The following is an 18,760-nucleotide window of genomic DNA, read 5'->3' as shown; positions in this document are numbered from 1 at the left end:
GGGGGGTGGCAGGTTGTGGGGGGGGTGGTCGCTTCAAACCCCGATTCACATGGAAAAACAACTCAAAAACCGTCAAAGCAACCAGGAGACGACCCCTCCCCCAGGCAGGAAGAGGCAGAAACACAAAAACCAAAAAAGGAGGTTGGGAGTGGGGGTGAGGGTAAAGGGGGGGAAGGAAACTCAAAAGTGAGGTGATCTGGTTGAAGCACTAGGTAAGGAACCCCGACAGTGTCAGACATCTCAACAATTCAGCAAGCCGCAGCTCCAAGGGGTGCGGGGACGGGGTGGGGGGCTCTGCTGGGCATTTTGGGGTGGGAGAAGGTTCTAGATACTTCTCCAAACTCCAAAATGAATATGCGGATGGAGAGGGCAGGGGAGAGATGCCAAGAAATTGTGCAGCCTCCAGGGGGTTTATTTAAGCTTAGATTACACCTGTCGGGGGGGAAGGGAGGGGTTGGAAACATTCCTAATTCCATAGCCCACTTCTTGTCCTCTCCTTGGAACTCCAGCCTGTGGCCCAAGGAGGGTGGGTACCGCCCCTCAGCCCACCTGCGTATTTTCTGCTACCCTTCTCCATCATTTTGCTGTGCCTTCTTCCCTCCCTCCCGCCTCCCCGCTCCCACCGCCAGCTCCCTCCGCCATTGAGGTAACGTGCAAGGCCCGGAGGGACCTGGCTGGCACCCTGGCCCACGGGCTGACCAGCGGCCTCGGCAAGTTGTTGGTATTTTGAGCTGGACGTTTGGATGCGCTCTAGATACTTTTTGCATTTTTTTTTTTTTGGTACCCGCTCTCTCTGTCTCTCATGTCTTTGTTTTTCCCCCAGTTCTGGCCAATCCATGGACTTCCCTCACCACCCCCCACCTCGCTGTGGCCGCCGGAGACACAGGGCTTTCCAAATGACAAGGTGTAATCTAATATTCCCCTCACAAACCCCCTCCCCCAACAGAGGAAACAGCGAATGCAGAGGGTGTGAGGCAGGCAGCAGGCGAGAGGTGTTCAGAGCTCAGTGTTCCTGCAGATTGACCCCTCCTCGCCGCCCGCCCTGCCCACATGGAGGGAAGCCTGCCTTCCCACCCTTGGAGTCCCCTCTCCCCCATGTGATGAGGGTGGGATGAGAAGGTCTAGGTCCTGATCTAACACTGCCTGCCCCTAGGGTCAAGCCAGCGGCCTTGGGTAGAGAAGCGTGGCCAGGTATAGTAAGCACGAACTGGGGAGCTGGCCAACACACCCCAATGAGAGCCTTTCTGGGGATACAGGCGGTGAGGGGTGTTCCAGCCCAATATCTGTGTCTGTCCCTGTTTTGGGGGGCCAGGAGGTAAGGGGAACACCTGGGGGTCACATCCATCAATTTTAGGGCTTGGGTATCGGAAATTTAATTTAAAAAACAATTTTTCCCCACAAATTTGTATACTATGGATTGATCTGAAAAGGCCTGGAGATGGGTCACAGATATGAAAAAGATTCCTGGAAATCGGCAATCTAGGCCTGGCTGGTGTCACACATCAGGAACTGGTTTCTCAGCTCAGCACTCGAGACTCTGCGTTAAACTACGCCAGTCTCATTGGCCTCTTCCAAAACCTTGAAGATATCCTCAGTCCCTTCAAGCTAGAACATTCCTCAACTGGCAGGGCGTGGTGGCTCATCCCTGTAATCCCAGCACTTTGGGAGGTTGAGGTGGGTGAATCACCTGAGGTCAGGAGTTTGAGACCAGCCTGGCCAACATGGTGAAAACTGTCTCTACTAAAAATACAAAAATGAGCCAAGTGTGGTGCCGGGCGCCTGTAATTCCAGCTACTCAGGAGGCTGAGGCAAGAGAATCACTTGAACCCAGGAGGCAGAGGTTGCAGTGAGCTGAAATCGTGCCACTGTACTCCAGCCTGGGTGACAGAGTAAGACTCTGTCTTACAAAAAAAAAAAAAAAAAAAAAAGGCCGAGTGCAGTGGCTTACACCTGTAATCCCAGCACTTTGGGAGGCTAAGGAGAACAGCCTAGCCAATGTGGCAAAACCCTGTCTCTACTAAAAATACAAAAATTAGCCAGGCATGGTGGTGGGCAACTGTAAACCCAGCTACTTGGGAGGCTGAGGCAGGAGAATCGCTTGAACCCGGGAGGCGGAGGTTGCAGTGAGCAGAGATCGCATCATTGCACTCAGTCTGAGCAACAAGAATGAAACTCCGTCTCCAAAAAAAAAAAAAAAGGAAAGAAAAGAAAAAAAGAAAAAGAAAATTCCTCCTGATGTCTCCAGCTTGTTCCAAGTTCCCCTGGCATCAGAGGACCATTTACATGGTCCTGTGCACCATGTTTCAATAATGCTATGTTGCTAGACCAGGTAGTAAAGACACTACCTTTAGCTACTAACTCATACCAGGTGGTAAAGACACTACCTTTAGCCACTAACTCATACTCTAAAGGCTTAGAGTTTTAAAGAACCAGAAAATAACATTCACAGTCAGGTAGAATATAATCTGATCATCTTCCCACCTTGTCAAAAGCCGGAGGAAGGAGAATTCAACTATAGCTGGGAGTGGAGCTGCCAGTTGTATTTTTTTAAAATGGACACAATTTTGACTTCAGCCCTTTGGATCCCAGAGATAAATTTCAGGAGAAGGGCAAGTCTGAATATTTTACCCCCTGTTCCACCCAGAGTCAGCCAAAGCTGGAGATTTGTCAGTTTAAAAAATAAGTAAGAGATTAGAAGTTACATTTTCCCCCCTTTTTGCAATTAATTCCTGTGATGGGCTGCTCTGGCAACAATGTAAATACTTGTAGCTTTCAGAACATGCCAGGTAGCTCATCGCTTCTGGTGGGCTGGTACTTATCTGCAAGGGTAGCCTTGTACTTAACACAGGCCTTTGTTGTCCCTTTCTGTGGCCACAGAACTTCCTGGGAAATGACAGTGGGGAAAATGAGAGCTATGGCTCTGGGGAGGCCACTGATTTCATGCGGATGGGGTTGGAGCCAGGAGAAAATGAGATCATGAGATGAGCTCAGGAAAGCACTAGCGAAAAATGAGGTCTGAGCAAATGAATTAGCTTCTGCCCTACAATTATTTTTAAAAGTTTCCCATATGCCATCTTATTCAAACAGTGGACATGTAAAGTACATAACAGGGAAACTAAGACCCACAAAGAAGTGAAGTGACTTGCCCAGATCATTTGCTTGAATCCTTTATTTACAACAATCCTACTGGCAATGCTTGTTACACAGAGCACTTGACAAGCACTTAGTTCAATGAAATCCTTCCAACTAACCTGTGATCGAAGTTCATTTATGATCTCTACTGTTCACATGAGGAAGTGGGGACTCCAGTGGTCAAGTGACTAGTTCAAGCTCACATAGCCAGGGAGGGGCACAGACAAGACTGGAATCCAGGTCTGCCAGAGTCCAGAGCCTGTGCTCTCATCACTTTCTGGGCTGTACTGCCCAGAAAGTCCAAGTGATCTTCAGAGACCCTCTGTTCACTCAGTTCCAATGCACCAGGACCTAGCTTTGGTGGAGGGGCTGGGAGCCCCTTTTCTCCCATCTTTTGGCACTGCTCTGAGGGTCAGCCTGGCAGCTCTCATGCTGGGTTAACAAGGAGATCTTACTGCATCTAAAGTCCTCTTGCCAACTTGGTCCAGGATTTAATAATTGGCAAGTTTAGAGAAGGTGGGTGAGGGACAAGAGGGGGAAAAGGTGATTCCCAAGTCTGGCTTCTGTCCTCAAGATTGTCTAAATTGGGTAGTCAACTGGGGTTAGTGTTTAAAAATCTACATGGATATTTTATTGGGGGGTGTTTTTTATTCAGAGGTTGGAGTAAGACTCTCAAGGGCATGCCTTTTCTTGGGGAGGGGAGCAGAAGATGGGGGGGTGTGCATCTCTGAAGATTTGCAAGAGTGAGAGACACACAGAGAGAAAGAGAGTTGAAAAAGAGAAAGAGAAGCAGAGGGAGAGTTGGGGAGGCAGAGAGAGCAGGGGAGAGGCTGTGTCCAAGGTTCCCCTGGGCTGTTTCCAGAATTCCACAGCTCTGATGCTCAGGTACTCAGAAAGTGACCATGCTGTGTTGCTGGACAAAAGACACCTGTGACTGGGCTCAGAGTCTGAGAGGGGATGGGGGAAACAGCCAGTGCTGCCTGGGAGGCAGAGGCATAGTGTTCCAGGTCAGACAACTGGCCAAGTCTTTCTTCCAAAGTGTCAGGCTACATCTCCTAACGGGCACTTCTGGATTGGTACCCAGTCAGAATGCATACAGTCATCACAGCAGCTGCCATTTCGAGTGCCGATTACATACCAAGTATGCACGGTCCTGTGAAGATGGTGCTGTTATTGCCCTCTCCCCTCATTTAAAACTGACCACAGTCCATATTTGGATACGTCACTAAAATGAGTAAGAACTCAAAATGCTAGTGCACATTCAGCAGTACTTCAAATGCCTGGGTTTGGGCTTATTTGGGAGTGCAGGAGGCAGTCTCATTCCGAGGCAGAAGGATAGGAATACTTTGCCTGCTTAAGCTTCCTTCCAACATGGCTGCCTGGAGGCAGGGAGCTGAGTTACTACCTCTGGGGAAAGAGGGGCTGGCCAGTGAGGTCAGGAAATTCGGGCTGCTCTCTCCACATATCCCACCCATGTTCTAACCTCCTGCCATCTGTCTGTGCCACCTCCCTTGTGCCCTTGTGCTTAAGTGGTCACGTTCTGCCCTGGCATCCCAGCTGTGGGATCCCTTCTGCCCTCCTGGATGATAGCTGGGACAGGAACACTGGCTTTTAAATCACAATGCGTTTGGAGAACAACCACAGAACAGCTCAACCCAAGAAACCAAAACCAAAGAGCACAGAAACAAGACAGAACCAAAGACGAGTCACTTTGGGGGAGAAGAGGATCAGGTGAAGGGAATGGGAGGGGAAAAAAGAACCACTTGATTTTTCCCCCCAAAACGAAACAAAACCAAAGAAAAAAAGAAAAAAGAAAAAAATAAAGAAAAAGAAAAAAAGAAAACCAAAAGAGAAAAACGGAACGGAAGACGAGAAACACTACAACAGAAGGCGTTAGGAATTCACCAAACCAAACCGACAAGAGAGGCATGCAGAGAAATTTTTACATTCTCCCAGCATGCATCAGGCCCAAGTTACCATGACGACGAGGAGTGCAAAAAACTTAGCAACAACATTACCAACGGATGCAGAGGCGACCATAATGCAAGCATCGCATGTGTGCGGCCGGCCCTAGGCCGGGCTGGGCGCGGCTGAGATTTTCGTGTCTTTCTGGGTTTTGCTCTCGCTTGGCGGTTTTTTTTTTTTGTTTAGTTTGCTTTGTGCTTATGATTCATATTCCATCTTTTAAAATTGTTGTTCATTTTTCTATTTTTTCGTGTGCGTGTCAGCGTGTGTCCGTGTGGTGTCTACATGTGTTTTGTGTGTGTGCGTGTCATTTTCAGAATGTAAAAATGTGGGTAAAGAAAGTAAAAAAGAAAAAAACACACCAACCTTCTCGAAGCTCTGAGGGATGTAAAGGGGGTTTGATGCGGAACACAATGACATGGGAAGAAGAGAAAAAATAGGGGAGATACAGAGAGTAAAAAGAGGACTTCCCAAGGCTAAAAGCTGCAATAGTTTGTTGTTTTTTTTTTTCTTTAAACCAAAAAAAAAAATTAAAATTAAAAAATAAAAAGAACAGCAATGACCTTTTTGTCTTTTTTTCACTCTGCCCTTGACATACAAGATCTACATTTGCCTTTCTCCATTCTTTTCTAAGCTTGATTCTGGAGCATCTAAGACCCAGACAAAGATGGGGAAGTGGAACCTCACCCCTCAACTGCCCCAAGAGGATGGAGGCTCATGCTGGGGACCCCACCTCTGGGCGATGAGGACACAGAAGCCCCCCCCCCTTCTTGCACCCTCACTAAAGGCCCCACCCGGCTCCCTGGCCCATACCCGCTGTCCACACTCTTTTGAGCCCTGCTGGATTTACAAACCCCCATCCCAGGTGTTGGCAGAGAAATAAGCAGGTTAGGTGAAGACCAGTCAGTTGGAGTCACGAACGCGTTACAACTCACCAGAGGTGCCGTGACAGCGGATCAGACGTGCCCCTACCCACCACCCACCCATACACCCACATTCCCATCCCCTCCCCCTCCATGCGGCCTCCTCCTCAGACAAAATGCAAAACCCCAGGTCCAGGACCAAGGAGTCACTTCAGGGCCAGCGGGTGCTGTGGATGGTGAGGACGAAGGCGGTGAGTGAGGGTCTGTGGGCGGGGGAGGAGCCACTCGGCCTCCTGGATGGAGAATGACTAGGGTTTGGCACTTCGGATGGGGGAAACTGAGGCCCAGAGAAGGATGTGATCGAGTCAATTATACAGCGCTAACTGGGGCAGCCTTGGGGATTGAATGATGCCCTGGCATCCTGGCAGAAGCTGTTTCTACCACAAATCTGATCAGAAACAGCTACTAGGAGGTGAAAAAGGGAGGAGGAGGAGGAGGAGGAGGAGGAGGAGGAAGACTACAACTTCTGAAAAGACCCAAGAGCCAACACACGAGATAAGAGGAGGCCAACGGAGGAATCTCGGGGCAAGGGAGCCCCCTGGCACCTTGGAGGCAGCACCCAGGGACCCACAAGGAAAGAAGCTTCCTTGGGGCCGGGGGGTGGGGAGGTGCTGGGGCGAGGCCCCCACGCTGCTGGGCATGACTGAGTGGGAACTGGAAACCGAGAGCAACAAGCTTCGCTGGGTGCCGTGCCTGCCCCAGCTTGGTGCAACTACCGAGCCCCCCGGGTGCCTGTGCCCGCTGTGGCCCCAGCCTCCCAACGGCCTGGACTGTCCTTCTCCAAGAGTCATTAGGAAGAGACAGAAGGCACCAGGCTCTGGACCAGCCAGTGGGGGGCGGGGGGGGCAGCCTCGAAGACCCCTCCCCAACTTCTAGATTGAGGGCCCTGGATTGGGGGGGCAGTGAAGCGGGGAGCTACGAGGCCACAAAGTTGGGAGAAGCAAAGCCAGCACACAGCACGGGAAGGCACGACACGCCACAGAAGCCAACTCGGGTGGGCAGGCGGGTGGGGTGGGGTGGGGCAGAGGCCTGCAGGCTCCCCTGGCCCTGTAGGCCCAAGACTCACCCCCTCACCCTACCCCATGCCTTCCTACCCCACCATCACTGCCTCCCCAGAGCCCTGCTGCCCACGGGGCATCTGTTGCAAGGCACGAGGAAGGGAATTTAAGCTGCCCCCATTCTACACGTAAGGAAACTGAGGCCCAGAGAGGGACGCCGCCTCGGCCAAGTCCCACCGCGACCGGGGAGGGGCCTTCCTGCTTGGGTGTGCAGGGGACCGGGGAGCCCGGAGGCGGTGAGCCCGAGGAGGGAGGGGGATGGGACGGGGCGGGTCCCTGCCTTTGACCTGGACACGGCGTTCCCTACCTCGCACGTAGAGGTTGGCAGGTGAGGAGTAGCGCACACCGGCGCTGTTGGTGGCCACACACTCGTATTTGCCCTGGTCGGTTTCCTCACTGCTTTCAATCTGCAGGGCTCCTGTGGGAAGAGGGGAGAATGCTTCGTCAGAGGGGGGCCCAGGAGTGAGCAGGGGAAAGCTGTCCCACCAGAGTGTTGTCTGGCCTGTCTCCTGTTCTGGCTGGGCCAGAGAGGCAGATAAGACGTGAGAAAACCTGGAAACCCCAGCTCAGCCAGGCCTTGTATAACCTCCACCCCCACATCTAGCCCCACCAGGGCCTGGACACACCAGATTCCCCAGCAAATTCTCCACTCGCAGTGGAAAAGCAGCTGGTCATGAGGCTGCTGCTTCATGACTGCCAAGTTGAATTACAAAGCTGGAGAAAAGTGTGGTTGAGAAAGCACTAAGTGATGCTCTCCCGGCCAGAAGGAAAGAGTGGGTTGGCATTTACAACTCATAACCATCATTTGATAGATCCAGGGACCTAAAGGGGCCCACCACAAATCAAGTGAAAATTCAGGGAGCCGGTGGTTGCTTTGTTTCATTAAGTGCCCATGAGTAAATGAACATGGGTCTGGGTTCCTCAATTGTGTTTGGAATCCTAGTCCTCAAAGTCCTCAACGCCCATAAGTAAATGGAGACAGGGTTGTACTTCTTCAGGCGTGTTTGAAATTTCAGGATTAGGTTATACCCTGAGGTAGCTAAAGTAAAAAATGTTGAGGCTGGTGTGTATCAAGTATGTTTGAAATCAAAGCCATGGATCCAAGCCTTCTGGCCTGAAAATGACTGAAGAGAAGTCAGAATTTCCCCAAGTATTTTAAGTCGTCGAAGTAAAAGTCTGAATTTACCTGCTTGTATTTAAAACCACAGGCCTGAAGTCAATATCCTGGTGCTCATGAGTAATTGAATAGACTTCGTCGAGTGTGTTTAAAATTATGGTCCTAGACCCAATTCTATGATACTCATAGGTACACAAGGATTAGATTAAATTTTCTTTTTTTTTTTTTTTTTGGGGAAGAGTCTCGTTCTGTCCCCCGGACTGGAGTGCAGTGGCCGGATCTCAGGTCACTGCAAGCTCCGCCTCCCGGGTTTACGCCATTCTCCTGCCTCAGCCTCCGGAGTAGCTGGGACTACAGGCGCCCGCCACCTCGCCCGGCTAGTTTTGTATTTTAGTAGAGACGGGGTTTCACCGTGTTAGCCAGGATGGTCTCGATCTCCTGACCTCGTGATCCGCCCGTCTCAGCCTCCCAAAGTGCTGGGATTACAGGCTTGAGCCACCGCGCCCGGCCTAAATTTTCAAAAGTGTTTGAAATCAGGGGTCTGATTGAAAGCCTCTTATACTCACAAGTAAAGTTGAGGCTAAAATGCCCCAAGCCTGGATCAAAGAATTTGTTGGTCATGAGTAAATACAGATATAAAGAAGACGGCAATTTTTCAAATCACAGGCATATTTAAAATTTAAATACCACAGGCAAAAATCCAAGGTCTTGGTGTCCATGAGTAGATGAAAATAGAACTGATTTCCCCTCAATACATTTGAAATCACAGGCCCAAATCAAAGACTTCACTTCCAATGAACATACAAAAATGAATGAACCTTCTCAAGAATATCTGAAATCACAGGGCTTGATCAAACACTACTGTGCCCATGAGTAAATGAAAACGAGGCCAAGATTTCCCCAAAGATATCTGAAACCACATGCCTGAAACAAGTCCTTCATTTTCACAAGTAAATGAAGCTGAGTATGTATTAAATTACAGGCCTTGCTAAAAACTTGAGTGCCCAAAAATAAAAAATAAGGCAAGTTTCCACACGTATGTTTGTAATCACAGGCCTGGATCAAAGTCCTTATTCTCCTAAGTAAATAAAACTTAGTGTAACATATCTAAGTATGCTTGAATCACAGGCCTGGACCCAAGTGCCTGTCGACCATGAGTAAATGAAGATGAGTGAGTATCCCCAAATGTGTCTGAATCACAGGCTTCAATCAGAGCCTACGGCACCAAGGATCCAAACATCCAGACTGAGCTTTCCAGTCTTGTTTGTGATTATCCCACAGAAATGACAGGGACCCACAAATCGGGGGATTCTCTCTGGAGGTCAAGGATAAAGACTCTGCCTCCATTGAACACTGCCTATTCTTCCTTGACCTCGAGGTTCTGGGAAGCAGGCAGTTATCTCCATCACTAAGGAGGCCCAGAGAGGGTCAGGAGACTGCTCTAGGTCACACAGCATTTGTAGCAAAGGTAGGATTGGACACTGATTCTTCCCCAGGGTTCCCACTCAGGTCTTCTCTTGGCTCTTCTCTGAGGCAGCAGTTGGGTGGTGGATAAGGGATGGAGCAGACTGACCTGAGAGCACGTCTCTACGTGTCCTTGGGTTAGACCCTCCAGATCAGAAAGAACTGTGGAGCTGGAAGGCCCACTTTGCATTTTTTTTTTTTTTTTTTTTTTTTGAGACAAGAGTCTCTCTCTGTCACCCAGGCTGGAGTGCAATGGCATGATCTTGGTGGCTCACCGCAACCTCTGCTTCCCGGGTTCAAGCGATTCTCCTGCCTCAGCCTCCCGAGTAGCTGGGATTACAGGCGCCCACCACCACGCCCAGCTAATTTTTGTATTTTTAGTAGAGATGGGGTTTGACCTTGCTGCCCAGGCTGGTCTTGAACTCCTGACCTCAGATGATTCACCTGCCTCGGCCTCCCCAGTGTTGGGATTATAGGCGTGAGCCACTGCGCCCGGCCTGCACTGCTCATTTTAGAGGTGGCTAAACAACATGGGGCTCCCAGCACTCTGGGGGTCTTGCCAGGTAGGGTCCTTCCCAGAGGGGGAGAGAGCCCCCCGGCCTTCCACAGTCAGGTGACCTGAGGAGTCACCTCGGCCACATTCAGCGCCCCCCCCCCCCCCGGCCACAGACACAGACACAGAGACCAGACTAACACTGGGTGGAACGAGGGTGGTGGCAGGGTGGACACGCATGGAAGCAGGCCTGGGGACGGCCCCTGCGGAGCCTGAGGGGCTCAGTGGGCAGCGAGAGAGAGCGTGAGTGGGTGGGTGAGTGAGGAGCCTCTTACCTCGAATCGGAGTGCTTTCTGTAAGGGAAGCAGAGAGAACCAGGTGAATGTCACAAGGCGGTCGTGGGGGGCCAGGGGGCCCCAGGGAAGCTGGGCCGGGGCCATAAGCCAGGCCTCTGCACTCTGCCCCGGGGAGGGGATCGAGCCAGCCCTGGGCATATATGGACCCTGCAGGCTTTGCTGATGAAGCTGCAAGAGGCCTCCTAAGAGCAGGGTGAGGTCTGAGGGCTTGTCAAAGCAGGAGGGCTTCCTGTAGGAGGCAGGAATCTCTGGGGGTGGAGGGATGGAGTCTAGAAGACTCTCTGGACGGGTTGAGGGGCGTCTCTATGCCCAGGGGAGGTCTGTCAGCCTGGGCCTTTGGTGGCCTTCCCTCTGGGCCAAGGGAGGGAGGTTCATGACCCTTGCCTTCCTTCTTTCCTTCTTAGGGAGCCCAGCAAGGGACTGTTTTCAAGTCCAGACTAGGAAGGGACAAGGAGCAACAGGAATTATCTTGTTAGAGACAGGGAGGTGGGTGGGGTTAGTGCCCCAGGGCCAGGCATTAATACAGCCAAGGAAGGGTGTCACAGACAGGCCAAGTAGGAGGGACGGGGAGAGGCCTGCAGCCTTTTTACCAAGAGGAAAAGAGGAAAGACCTGTTTATTTGGGCCTTGGGGGCAGGGATGGTTAACTGCAAAGCAGGAAAAGGTGGCTCAGGGCTGGAATGTTACCCCCTCTGCTCAAGATCCAGGGAGAAGTTTTGGGCTCTCTTCTCTCTGCTGCTGATGGCCGATAACTTGATAACTCGGCTGGCTAGGGCCAAGAAGATCCTAAGACCTAGATCTGCCAGGAGCGGCCAGACACGTAAAAAGACAGCTCATTCTGCGCGGCCCAAACCCATTTTACAGATGGGCCAACTGAGGCTCAGAGGGGAATCTCTGAGGTCCCATCAGGAGGCAGGGGTGGGCACTGAGCCTAGCTCTCCGGCCTCCTGGGCTGAGGAGCTTCTGACCTGAACTTTTCGGGGTCCCTGTATTATCTTTCGAGGTATCCTTGTGAGGCCACTCTGCACCCTTTACAGGGGAGCAAATGGGAATTTGCCTAAAGTTACACCCTGGAGAAGTGGAATCCGAGTCAGTGGAAATCCAGGCTGGCCTTTGCTAGGACATTGGGATGACGATGGTGGAAGCCAGGGTTATAGAAAGTCTTTCCAAGCCGGCCCAGTGGCTCACGCCTGTAATCCTGGCACTTTGGGAAGCTGAGACAGGTAGATCACCTGAGGTCAGGAGTTTGAGACCAGCCTGGCCAACATGGTAAAACCCGGTCTCTACTAAAAATCCAAAAATTAGCCGGGTGTGGTGGCGGGTGCCTGTAATCCGGGCTACTCAGGAGACTGAGGCAGGAGAATTGCCTGAACTGGGGAGGCGGAGACTTTAGTGAGCTGAGATGGTGCCATTGTACTCCAGCCTGGGTGACTGATTAAGACTGTCTCAAAAAAAAGAAGTCTTTTCAAGCTGGCCAAATCACTCAGGGCTATTCTATTGAGCGGAAACAATGTATCTCTTAGACATTAAAAGGTGTTCCACTTCCCACCCGGAGAGAGAGGAAAGGACTGATATCATAGACTGACATCAGTCACTCTCACTTTAGTATGAATTAGTCCCACAACTGATTTCAGGGGATTCAGGCTGAATGCTGAGAAAAGTGGATAAGTAGTGCCCAGTAGCAGCTACGCTGGAAAAATCTCCACCCCACGCCCAGCCCCAGCCCCCAAACTTCTATAATTAAATCCTTTTCCAGCAGGGCTAAGGCCAGGAAGAAAGTGGGGGAGGATATGTCGTTAGGTGCGAAGTTCCCATGAGCCCGAGGATGCCTCTGAACCCCCCTCAGCCTCCACTCTGAGGTCTGCCTGGCCCCTTGTGGACTTGTCTCTTTTCCTCTTTTCCTTTGGGTTTTTTTCTCTGCTGCACACTAGTGCCCAGCTGGGGAGGGCTGAGGGGCTCATTGTGGGGAGGAGGGAGAGGGCGTTAGTAAACATACCAGGCAGAGTGGGTCACAGTTACCATCACGGTGGCTGTTAGTTTGGTGAGGAGAAGGGGGCAGAAGGGGCACAAAGGGGATGGGGCGTTAGTTGTTGACGTGGTGATGAAATCAGACTTACCAAAGGTTTCTGAACGTTTACAACAGGAGGATAAGAAAAGAGAACAGGAAGTTAACAGGTGGTTACGAAGAATCCTGTGTCCTCATTGAGGAGGGGAGGGCGGGGGAAGAGAGGGGGACGCTCAGAATAATAATAATAATAATAATAATAACATTTCTTATGGTTCCTAAAGTGGTTTATGTTCACTAAGCACCTAGCAGGCGTTAGACATTCGATCCTGCAGAGGTCACCAGAACACAAGGAAATAGGCATGTTTTATGGGGAAACTGAGGCCACCGCTCCGCTGTTTGCAGAGGCCTCGGAGCTGCGAACATCCTCAGCCGGGCTGGGAGAGGGGAGGCAATTTGTCCCCCCGGAGTGCGAGGTCTGAGTCTCTCCAGGGAAGGGATTCTGGACTCCATGTCTGATCTTTTTTGTGGCTTGGTTTTCACCGAGGAGGAGGAGCAGCAAGCGGAGAACGGGTAGGTGGGCTCTTTGGTGGGAGGCAAGGATGGGCAGTGAGTGCGGGGCACTGGGGATGATTCGGGGAGGGACTGCTGCAAGAGGGGTGCTCCGTGGCGGGGTCCTCGGAGGAAGCGGAGAGAGACAGCAAAAAGAGGTGCAGGGTGATCTCAACAGTGACCTGAATGAAGGCAGGGCGTCAAGCCCGGCACAACTGAAAACAGTAAATCCATGACACAGACACACACGCATGTGCAGCCACACGTGGGCTCTCCCAATGTATGCAGACACAGCTCCACCACGTGTGTCCCCACGCACGAGCACTAGGGAGGTGCGGGCTGAGAGGCACGTGCGCGGGTCACCGCCCTGTGTGCACAGGCACGGGAGTGACTGCAACGTGGGTGCACGTGTGGCCGAGATGCAGGCGGACACTTTGCTCCAGGTGGGGGAAGGGAGGCCCGTGTATGACAGCGGCGAGGCCTGCACGCCTGTGCCCACATGCGGGAGGCAGGCCAGGCCGGCACGGGGAGCCCAGACATGCACACATGGACATGTCGTGAAGCGGGGGGATGACACACACGCAGACACAGCCCCCCAGACAGATGGACCCGCAGATGGGCCACGTGGGTGCTTTGTGGAGACACAATGGTGGAACCGCCCATCCCCAAGGCTCTGTGTGTCCCAAGGTCTCCCTAGCCCCCCTAGGGCCCGAACAGAGAGGCTGGACTGCCCGTCGGTGCCCCATTACAGACCTGAAGCCCCGCCATCACCTCTGCTTGTCTTTGTTCCATGATGTTCTTACTGCTCAGCCTTGGAGACACTCTCTCCCTGTAGTTTTCTATGGCTCCCCATCACCTTACCTGTCACCTCTGGACACTTACCATTGCCTTACACAGCTTCCACTACTCCTGCCTGTCTGGGTCCCATTGTAGTCTCACTGGACATGCCTACTGCTTCCGTATAGAGGATGCTCTCTCTCTGCCACCTTCCATAGCTCCCTATTACGTACCCATTGAAGCTGGTCTCCCCTTTTCACCCTCCATGGCTCACCGACACTTCTGCTTGTCTGTCTCCCAATGCTTGGGCACTCCCAATACCCACCATTCTTGGTGGCTTGCTTGCTTTCTTTTTAGAGACGAGGGTCTTGCTACATTGCCCATGCTGGTCTCAAACTCCTGGCCTCAAGCAAGCCTTCTGCCTTGGCCTCCCAAAGAGCTCGGATTACAAGCATAAGCCACTGCGCCCAGCCCCCTCAGTGGCTTCCTATCACCCACAACAGTCTGTGGGTGACAGTCGTGATCTCACTGCCTGAGTATGGGAGGCACTCTCCCCCCACCATGGCCCTGTATAACTCCCCACCCTTGTGTGTGTCTGCATCCATTATATCTTCACTGGCCAGGTGTTGAAGCATTCTTCTTCTACCACTGTCTACAGCTCCCCGGTACTCATGCCCAACTGTGCCCCCTAATAACCTCAGTGTGCGGCTTTGAAGACATTTGCCTCCACTCCTCCAGTGCCAATGCCTGCCACGGCCGCACACTGTCTCTGTCTGTCCTCCAGTAGTCCCCACAGCTTGGGGCCTGCAGATGCTCCCTGCCCCCTGCTGCCCTCTGAGGCTCCCACGTCCTGTCAGCCACCCACACTCACCCGATCGCAGCTGTTTGATGCGTCCATTGCTGGCACTAGGATCCACGGGCAGGAAGTCCTTGAACCAGGTGATCTCAGGGTCAGGGTTGCCGCTGGCCGCACAGAGCATGGTGGCTGTCCGTGTCCGCTCCACCACCTTCAACTGCGGGCCCATGTCGATGTTGGGGAAGCCAGAGGGCAGCTGGTCCTCTGAGGGCAGAGACAGGCGAGAAATGGGCATGGTTCTGAGCACTGCACGGCCACCCCTCCAGCCTGCGGCTCAGGGAGTGCCCGGCCACGGGTCCAGCTCCTGCCTGGCTGCGTGACCTCAGCCCTGGGTGCCATCCTTTACAGCCAGTTCTCTTTTTGAGACAGGGTCTTGCTGTCTCAAGTGCAGTGGCACAATCACAGCTCACTGCAGTCTCAATGATCTGGGCTCAAGTGATCCTCCTGCCTCAGCCTCCTGAATAGCTGGGACTATAAGCACGTGCCACCACGCCTGGCTAATTTTTAAAATTTTTGTAGAGAGAGGGTCTTGCTGTGTTGTCCAGGCTGGTCTCAAACTCCTGGCTCCAAGCAATCCTAGCACTTCTGCCTCCCAAAGCACTGAGATTACAGGCATGAGCCACTGCACCTGGCTGGGTCCCTCTTCTGTACAAGGGGGAGGCTTGTGTGAGGGAACTGAGCAGGCTAGAATATTTCTCACTGGGGGGTGATTCTGCTGCCCTGGGAGACACTGGGCGATGTCTGGGGATATCTGAAGTTGTCATGACTTGGGGGTGGGTGCTCATGGAACGGACTGGGTGGGGCTCAGAGATGCTCTGCCTCCTGCTATGTATAAGCGCAAACCTGGCCCCACAGTCCACAGTGCTGAGTGGGTTCATTTACAGCAGCCTGAGGACTCCTTTCCTTTTATCTTTTTTTTTTTTTTTTTTTTGAGACGGAGTCTCGCTCTGTCGCCCAGGCTGGAGTGCAGTGGCCGGATCTCAGCTCACTGCAAGCCCCGCCTCCTGGGTTTACGCCATTCTCCTGCCTCAGCCTCCCGAGTAGCTGGGACTACAGGCGCCCGCCACATCGCCCGGCTAGTTTTTTTGTATTTTTTAGTAGAGACGGGGTTTCACCGTGTTAGCCAGGATGGTCTCGATCTCCTGACCTCGTGATCCGCCCGTCTCGGCCTCCCAAAGTGCTGGGATCACAGGCTTGAGCCACCGCGCCCAGCCCTTTTTATCTTTTAAAAAATTTTTGTAGATAGACAGACAGACAGACAGATAGATATATCAGCTGGGCACGGTGGCTCATGCCTGTAATCCCAGCACTTTGGGAGGCCGAGGTAGGTGGATCACTTAAGGCTAGGAGTTTAAGAAACAGCCTGGTCAACATGGTGAAACCCCATCTCTATTAAAAACAAAAATTAACCAGGTGTGATGGTGCACGCTTGTAATCCCAGCTACTTGGGAGACTGAGGCAGAAAAATCACTTGAACTTGGGAGATGCAGGTTAAGGTGAGCTGAGATCACGCCCCTGCACTCTAGCCTGGGCGACAGAGCGAGACTCGGTCTCAAAAAAAATAAAAATAAAAATAAAATAAATAAAATAGAGATAGGGTCTCACTATGTTGCCCAGATTGGTCTCGAACTCCTGGGCTCAGGAATCCTCCCACCTTGGCCTCCCAAAGCACTGGGATTACAGGTACTTTACAGGTATGAGCCACTGTGCCTGGCCTGGAAGACACCTTTTTTTTTTTTTGAGATGGAGTCTCTCTGTTGGCCAGGCTGGAAGGCACTGGCATGCACTCCACACCCGGCTAATTTTTGTACTTTTAGTAGAGAAGGGGTTTTGCCATGTTGGCCAGGCTGGTCTCGAACTCCTGACCTTGTGATCCGCCCGCCTTGGCCTCCCAAAGTGCCTGGAATACAGGCGTGAGCCACTGCACCCACCTGCCTTTCTAAACATAAACCACACTGCTCCCCCACTGTACACCCTTCTGTGGTCCCACCACCCTCAGAAGGAGCCCCGGCTGCTTGTCTGCTGCCGGCCTCTGCCACCTTCCCTTCTCTTTTTCTCTCTGGCCCAGTCACACTGGCCTCCACGGCTCTTAAAGTCATCAAGCCCCCTCCCTTGGGTCACCTGTTCTGTTCCCTTGGCCTGGAATCCCCGTTCCCGCATCTGTCTACTGATTGGAACTCCACCTGGGAGTAGCTCCAACTCCCTTGCTGTAAATGTCCCTACACGCCCCACTGTCCTCTCTGCAGCAGGGAACTCTGAAATGGTGCATCTGCGTCCCTAGCACCCAGCACAGAACCAGGCATACAGTAGGAACTCAATCAATGAACAACTTAATCCTGGTTAAGCACGCAATCCTCCAGCACGGTGAGTGGCCCCAGGTCTCCAGCGCTCAGTATCCCTCTTGGGTGGCGAGATTCTAGCTCCCCTCCATGGTAAATGGAGACTGGTGGTGATGGGGTCGGGGGACAAGGAGGAGAAACTCAGCTCCCTGGGATCTCCTGGTCCCAGAGTTCCCTGACTGGTGGGAATGTGCTTCTGGGCTGAGGGGATGAGCTGAGCCGGCTGAGTGACAAGCTGCCTCACATCCAGGGTGCTCTACAAACCAAGATGGGCCGGCCGCAGGGGCTCACACCTGTAATCCCAGCACTGTGGGAGGCCGAGGCAGGAGGATCACCTGAGGTGAGGAGTTCGAGACCAGCCTGGCCAACATGGTGAAACCCCGTCTCTACTAAAAATACAGAAATTAGCCAGGCGTGGTGGTGGGCACCTGTAATCTCAGCTAACCGAGAGGCTGAGGCAGAAGAATTACTTAAACCCAGGAGGTGGAGGTTGCAGTGAGCCGAGATCATGCTACTGTACTCCAGCCTGGGTGACAGAGCAAGACTCTGTCTCAAAAAAAAAAAAAAAAAAAAATTAGGAAATAGCTATGTAGTGCAGACTCGTAACTGCTCCCCCCATCCCGCCCAACTCCATTCCAAAGGACAACTGACAAAAAAGTGACCAATGGCAGTGCAAGAAATAGGCAGCTCGTTTGCATCTGGTAGGAACGCTGGAGTGGGAGGGGGTAAAGGGCCGCAAATGATGGCTTCAGGGCCACATGTGGCCCTGTGGCTGTTTTTGTTAATAAAGTTTTATTGGTTGGGCGCGGTGGCTCACGCCTGTAATCCCAGCACCTTGGGAGGCCGAGGCGGGTAGATCACGAGGTCAGGAGATCAAGACCATCCTGGCTAACACAGTGAAACCCCGTCTCTACTAAAACTGCAAAAAAATTAGCCAGGCGGGGTGGCGGACACCTGTAGTCCCAGCTACTCGGGAGGCTGAGGCAGGAGGATGGTGTGAACCCGGGAGGCGGAGTTTGCAGCAAGCCGAGATTGGGTCACTGCACTCCAGCCTGGGTGATAGAGCGAGACCCCATCTCAAATAAATAAATAAATAAAGTTTTATTGGCACACAGCCACACCCATTCATTTCTCAGCTTTCCCACCACAATGGCAGAGTTTTGGGTTGTTGCTGTGACAGAGACCGTCCAGCCTGTAGAGCCAAAAATATTTACTTTCTGGTGCTCTGAAGAAAAAGTGTGCTGCTTCCTGGTGTAGACAATGTTGCTGTTTGTTTAAAGAACACACATGTATTTGCTTGCAAAGGCCCAGATGGGACATGGGGCACAGGGCTGGGTGGCTGTGGACAGAGGTGGGCAGGAAGCCACCATCTTGGGAGGAAACTGAGCCCCAGGCAAGCAGCAGGAGGGCAGGAGGCCAAGATGGGGCAAAGGAGAGGTGGGCAGGATCCAGGGAGGTGCAGCCAGAATCAATCCCCGCCTCCCCAGTGTAACAGGAGAGCAGCAGTTCCAGCCCAGGGGTCACTGCTTGATGGGAAAAAGCCCCAGTGGGGCCCGGGCGCGGTGGCTCAAGCCTGTAATCCCAGCACTTTGGGAGGCCAAGACGGGCGGATCACGAGGTCAGGAGATCGAGACCATCCTGGCTAACACGGTGAAACCCCATCTCTACTAAAAAATACAAAAACCTAACTGGGCGAGGTGGCGGGTGCCTGTAGTCCCAGCTAC

The 18,760-nt window shown here is 52.5% G+C and overlaps 1 protein-coding gene across 9 annotated transcripts in view; it reads right to left on the bottom strand.

Moving 5' to 3' along the window:
- Window positions 1–18,760, bottom strand: part of PTPRS (protein tyrosine phosphatase receptor type S) — a 95,234-nt gene that overhangs the window by 46,909 nt on the left and 29,565 nt on the right. For 3 of the 9 annotated variants that reach the window (XM_017847197.1, XM_017847204.1, XM_017847198.1), the window contains exons 5-9: window positions 14,713–14,901; window positions 12,625–12,633; window positions 10,488–10,505; window positions 7,386–7,496; window positions 5,464–5,475 (exon numbers count right to left, since the gene is read on the bottom strand). In XM_017847197.1, coding sequence (XP_017702686.1) covers window positions 5,464–5,475; window positions 7,386–7,496; window positions 10,488–10,505; window positions 12,625–12,633; window positions 14,713–14,901 — 339 coding nt within the window. The remainder of the gene's footprint in view (window positions 1–5,463; window positions 5,476–7,385; window positions 7,497–10,487; window positions 10,506–12,624; window positions 12,634–14,712; window positions 14,902–18,760) is intronic. The other 6 variants (XM_017847207.1, XM_017847203.1, XM_017847206.1 and 3 more) reach the window with 3 other exon arrangements.

This window comes from Rhinopithecus bieti, unplaced genomic scaffold, assembly GCF_001698545.2.
Source record: "Rhinopithecus bieti isolate Rb0 unplaced genomic scaffold, ASM169854v2 scaffold_28055, whole genome shotgun sequence".
Classification (NCBI taxonomy): domain Eukaryota; kingdom Metazoa; phylum Chordata; class Mammalia; order Primates; family Cercopithecidae; genus Rhinopithecus; species Rhinopithecus bieti.
The sequence above is the reverse complement of the archived record's forward strand: the minus strand, read 5'-3'. Positions and strand labels throughout refer to the sequence as shown.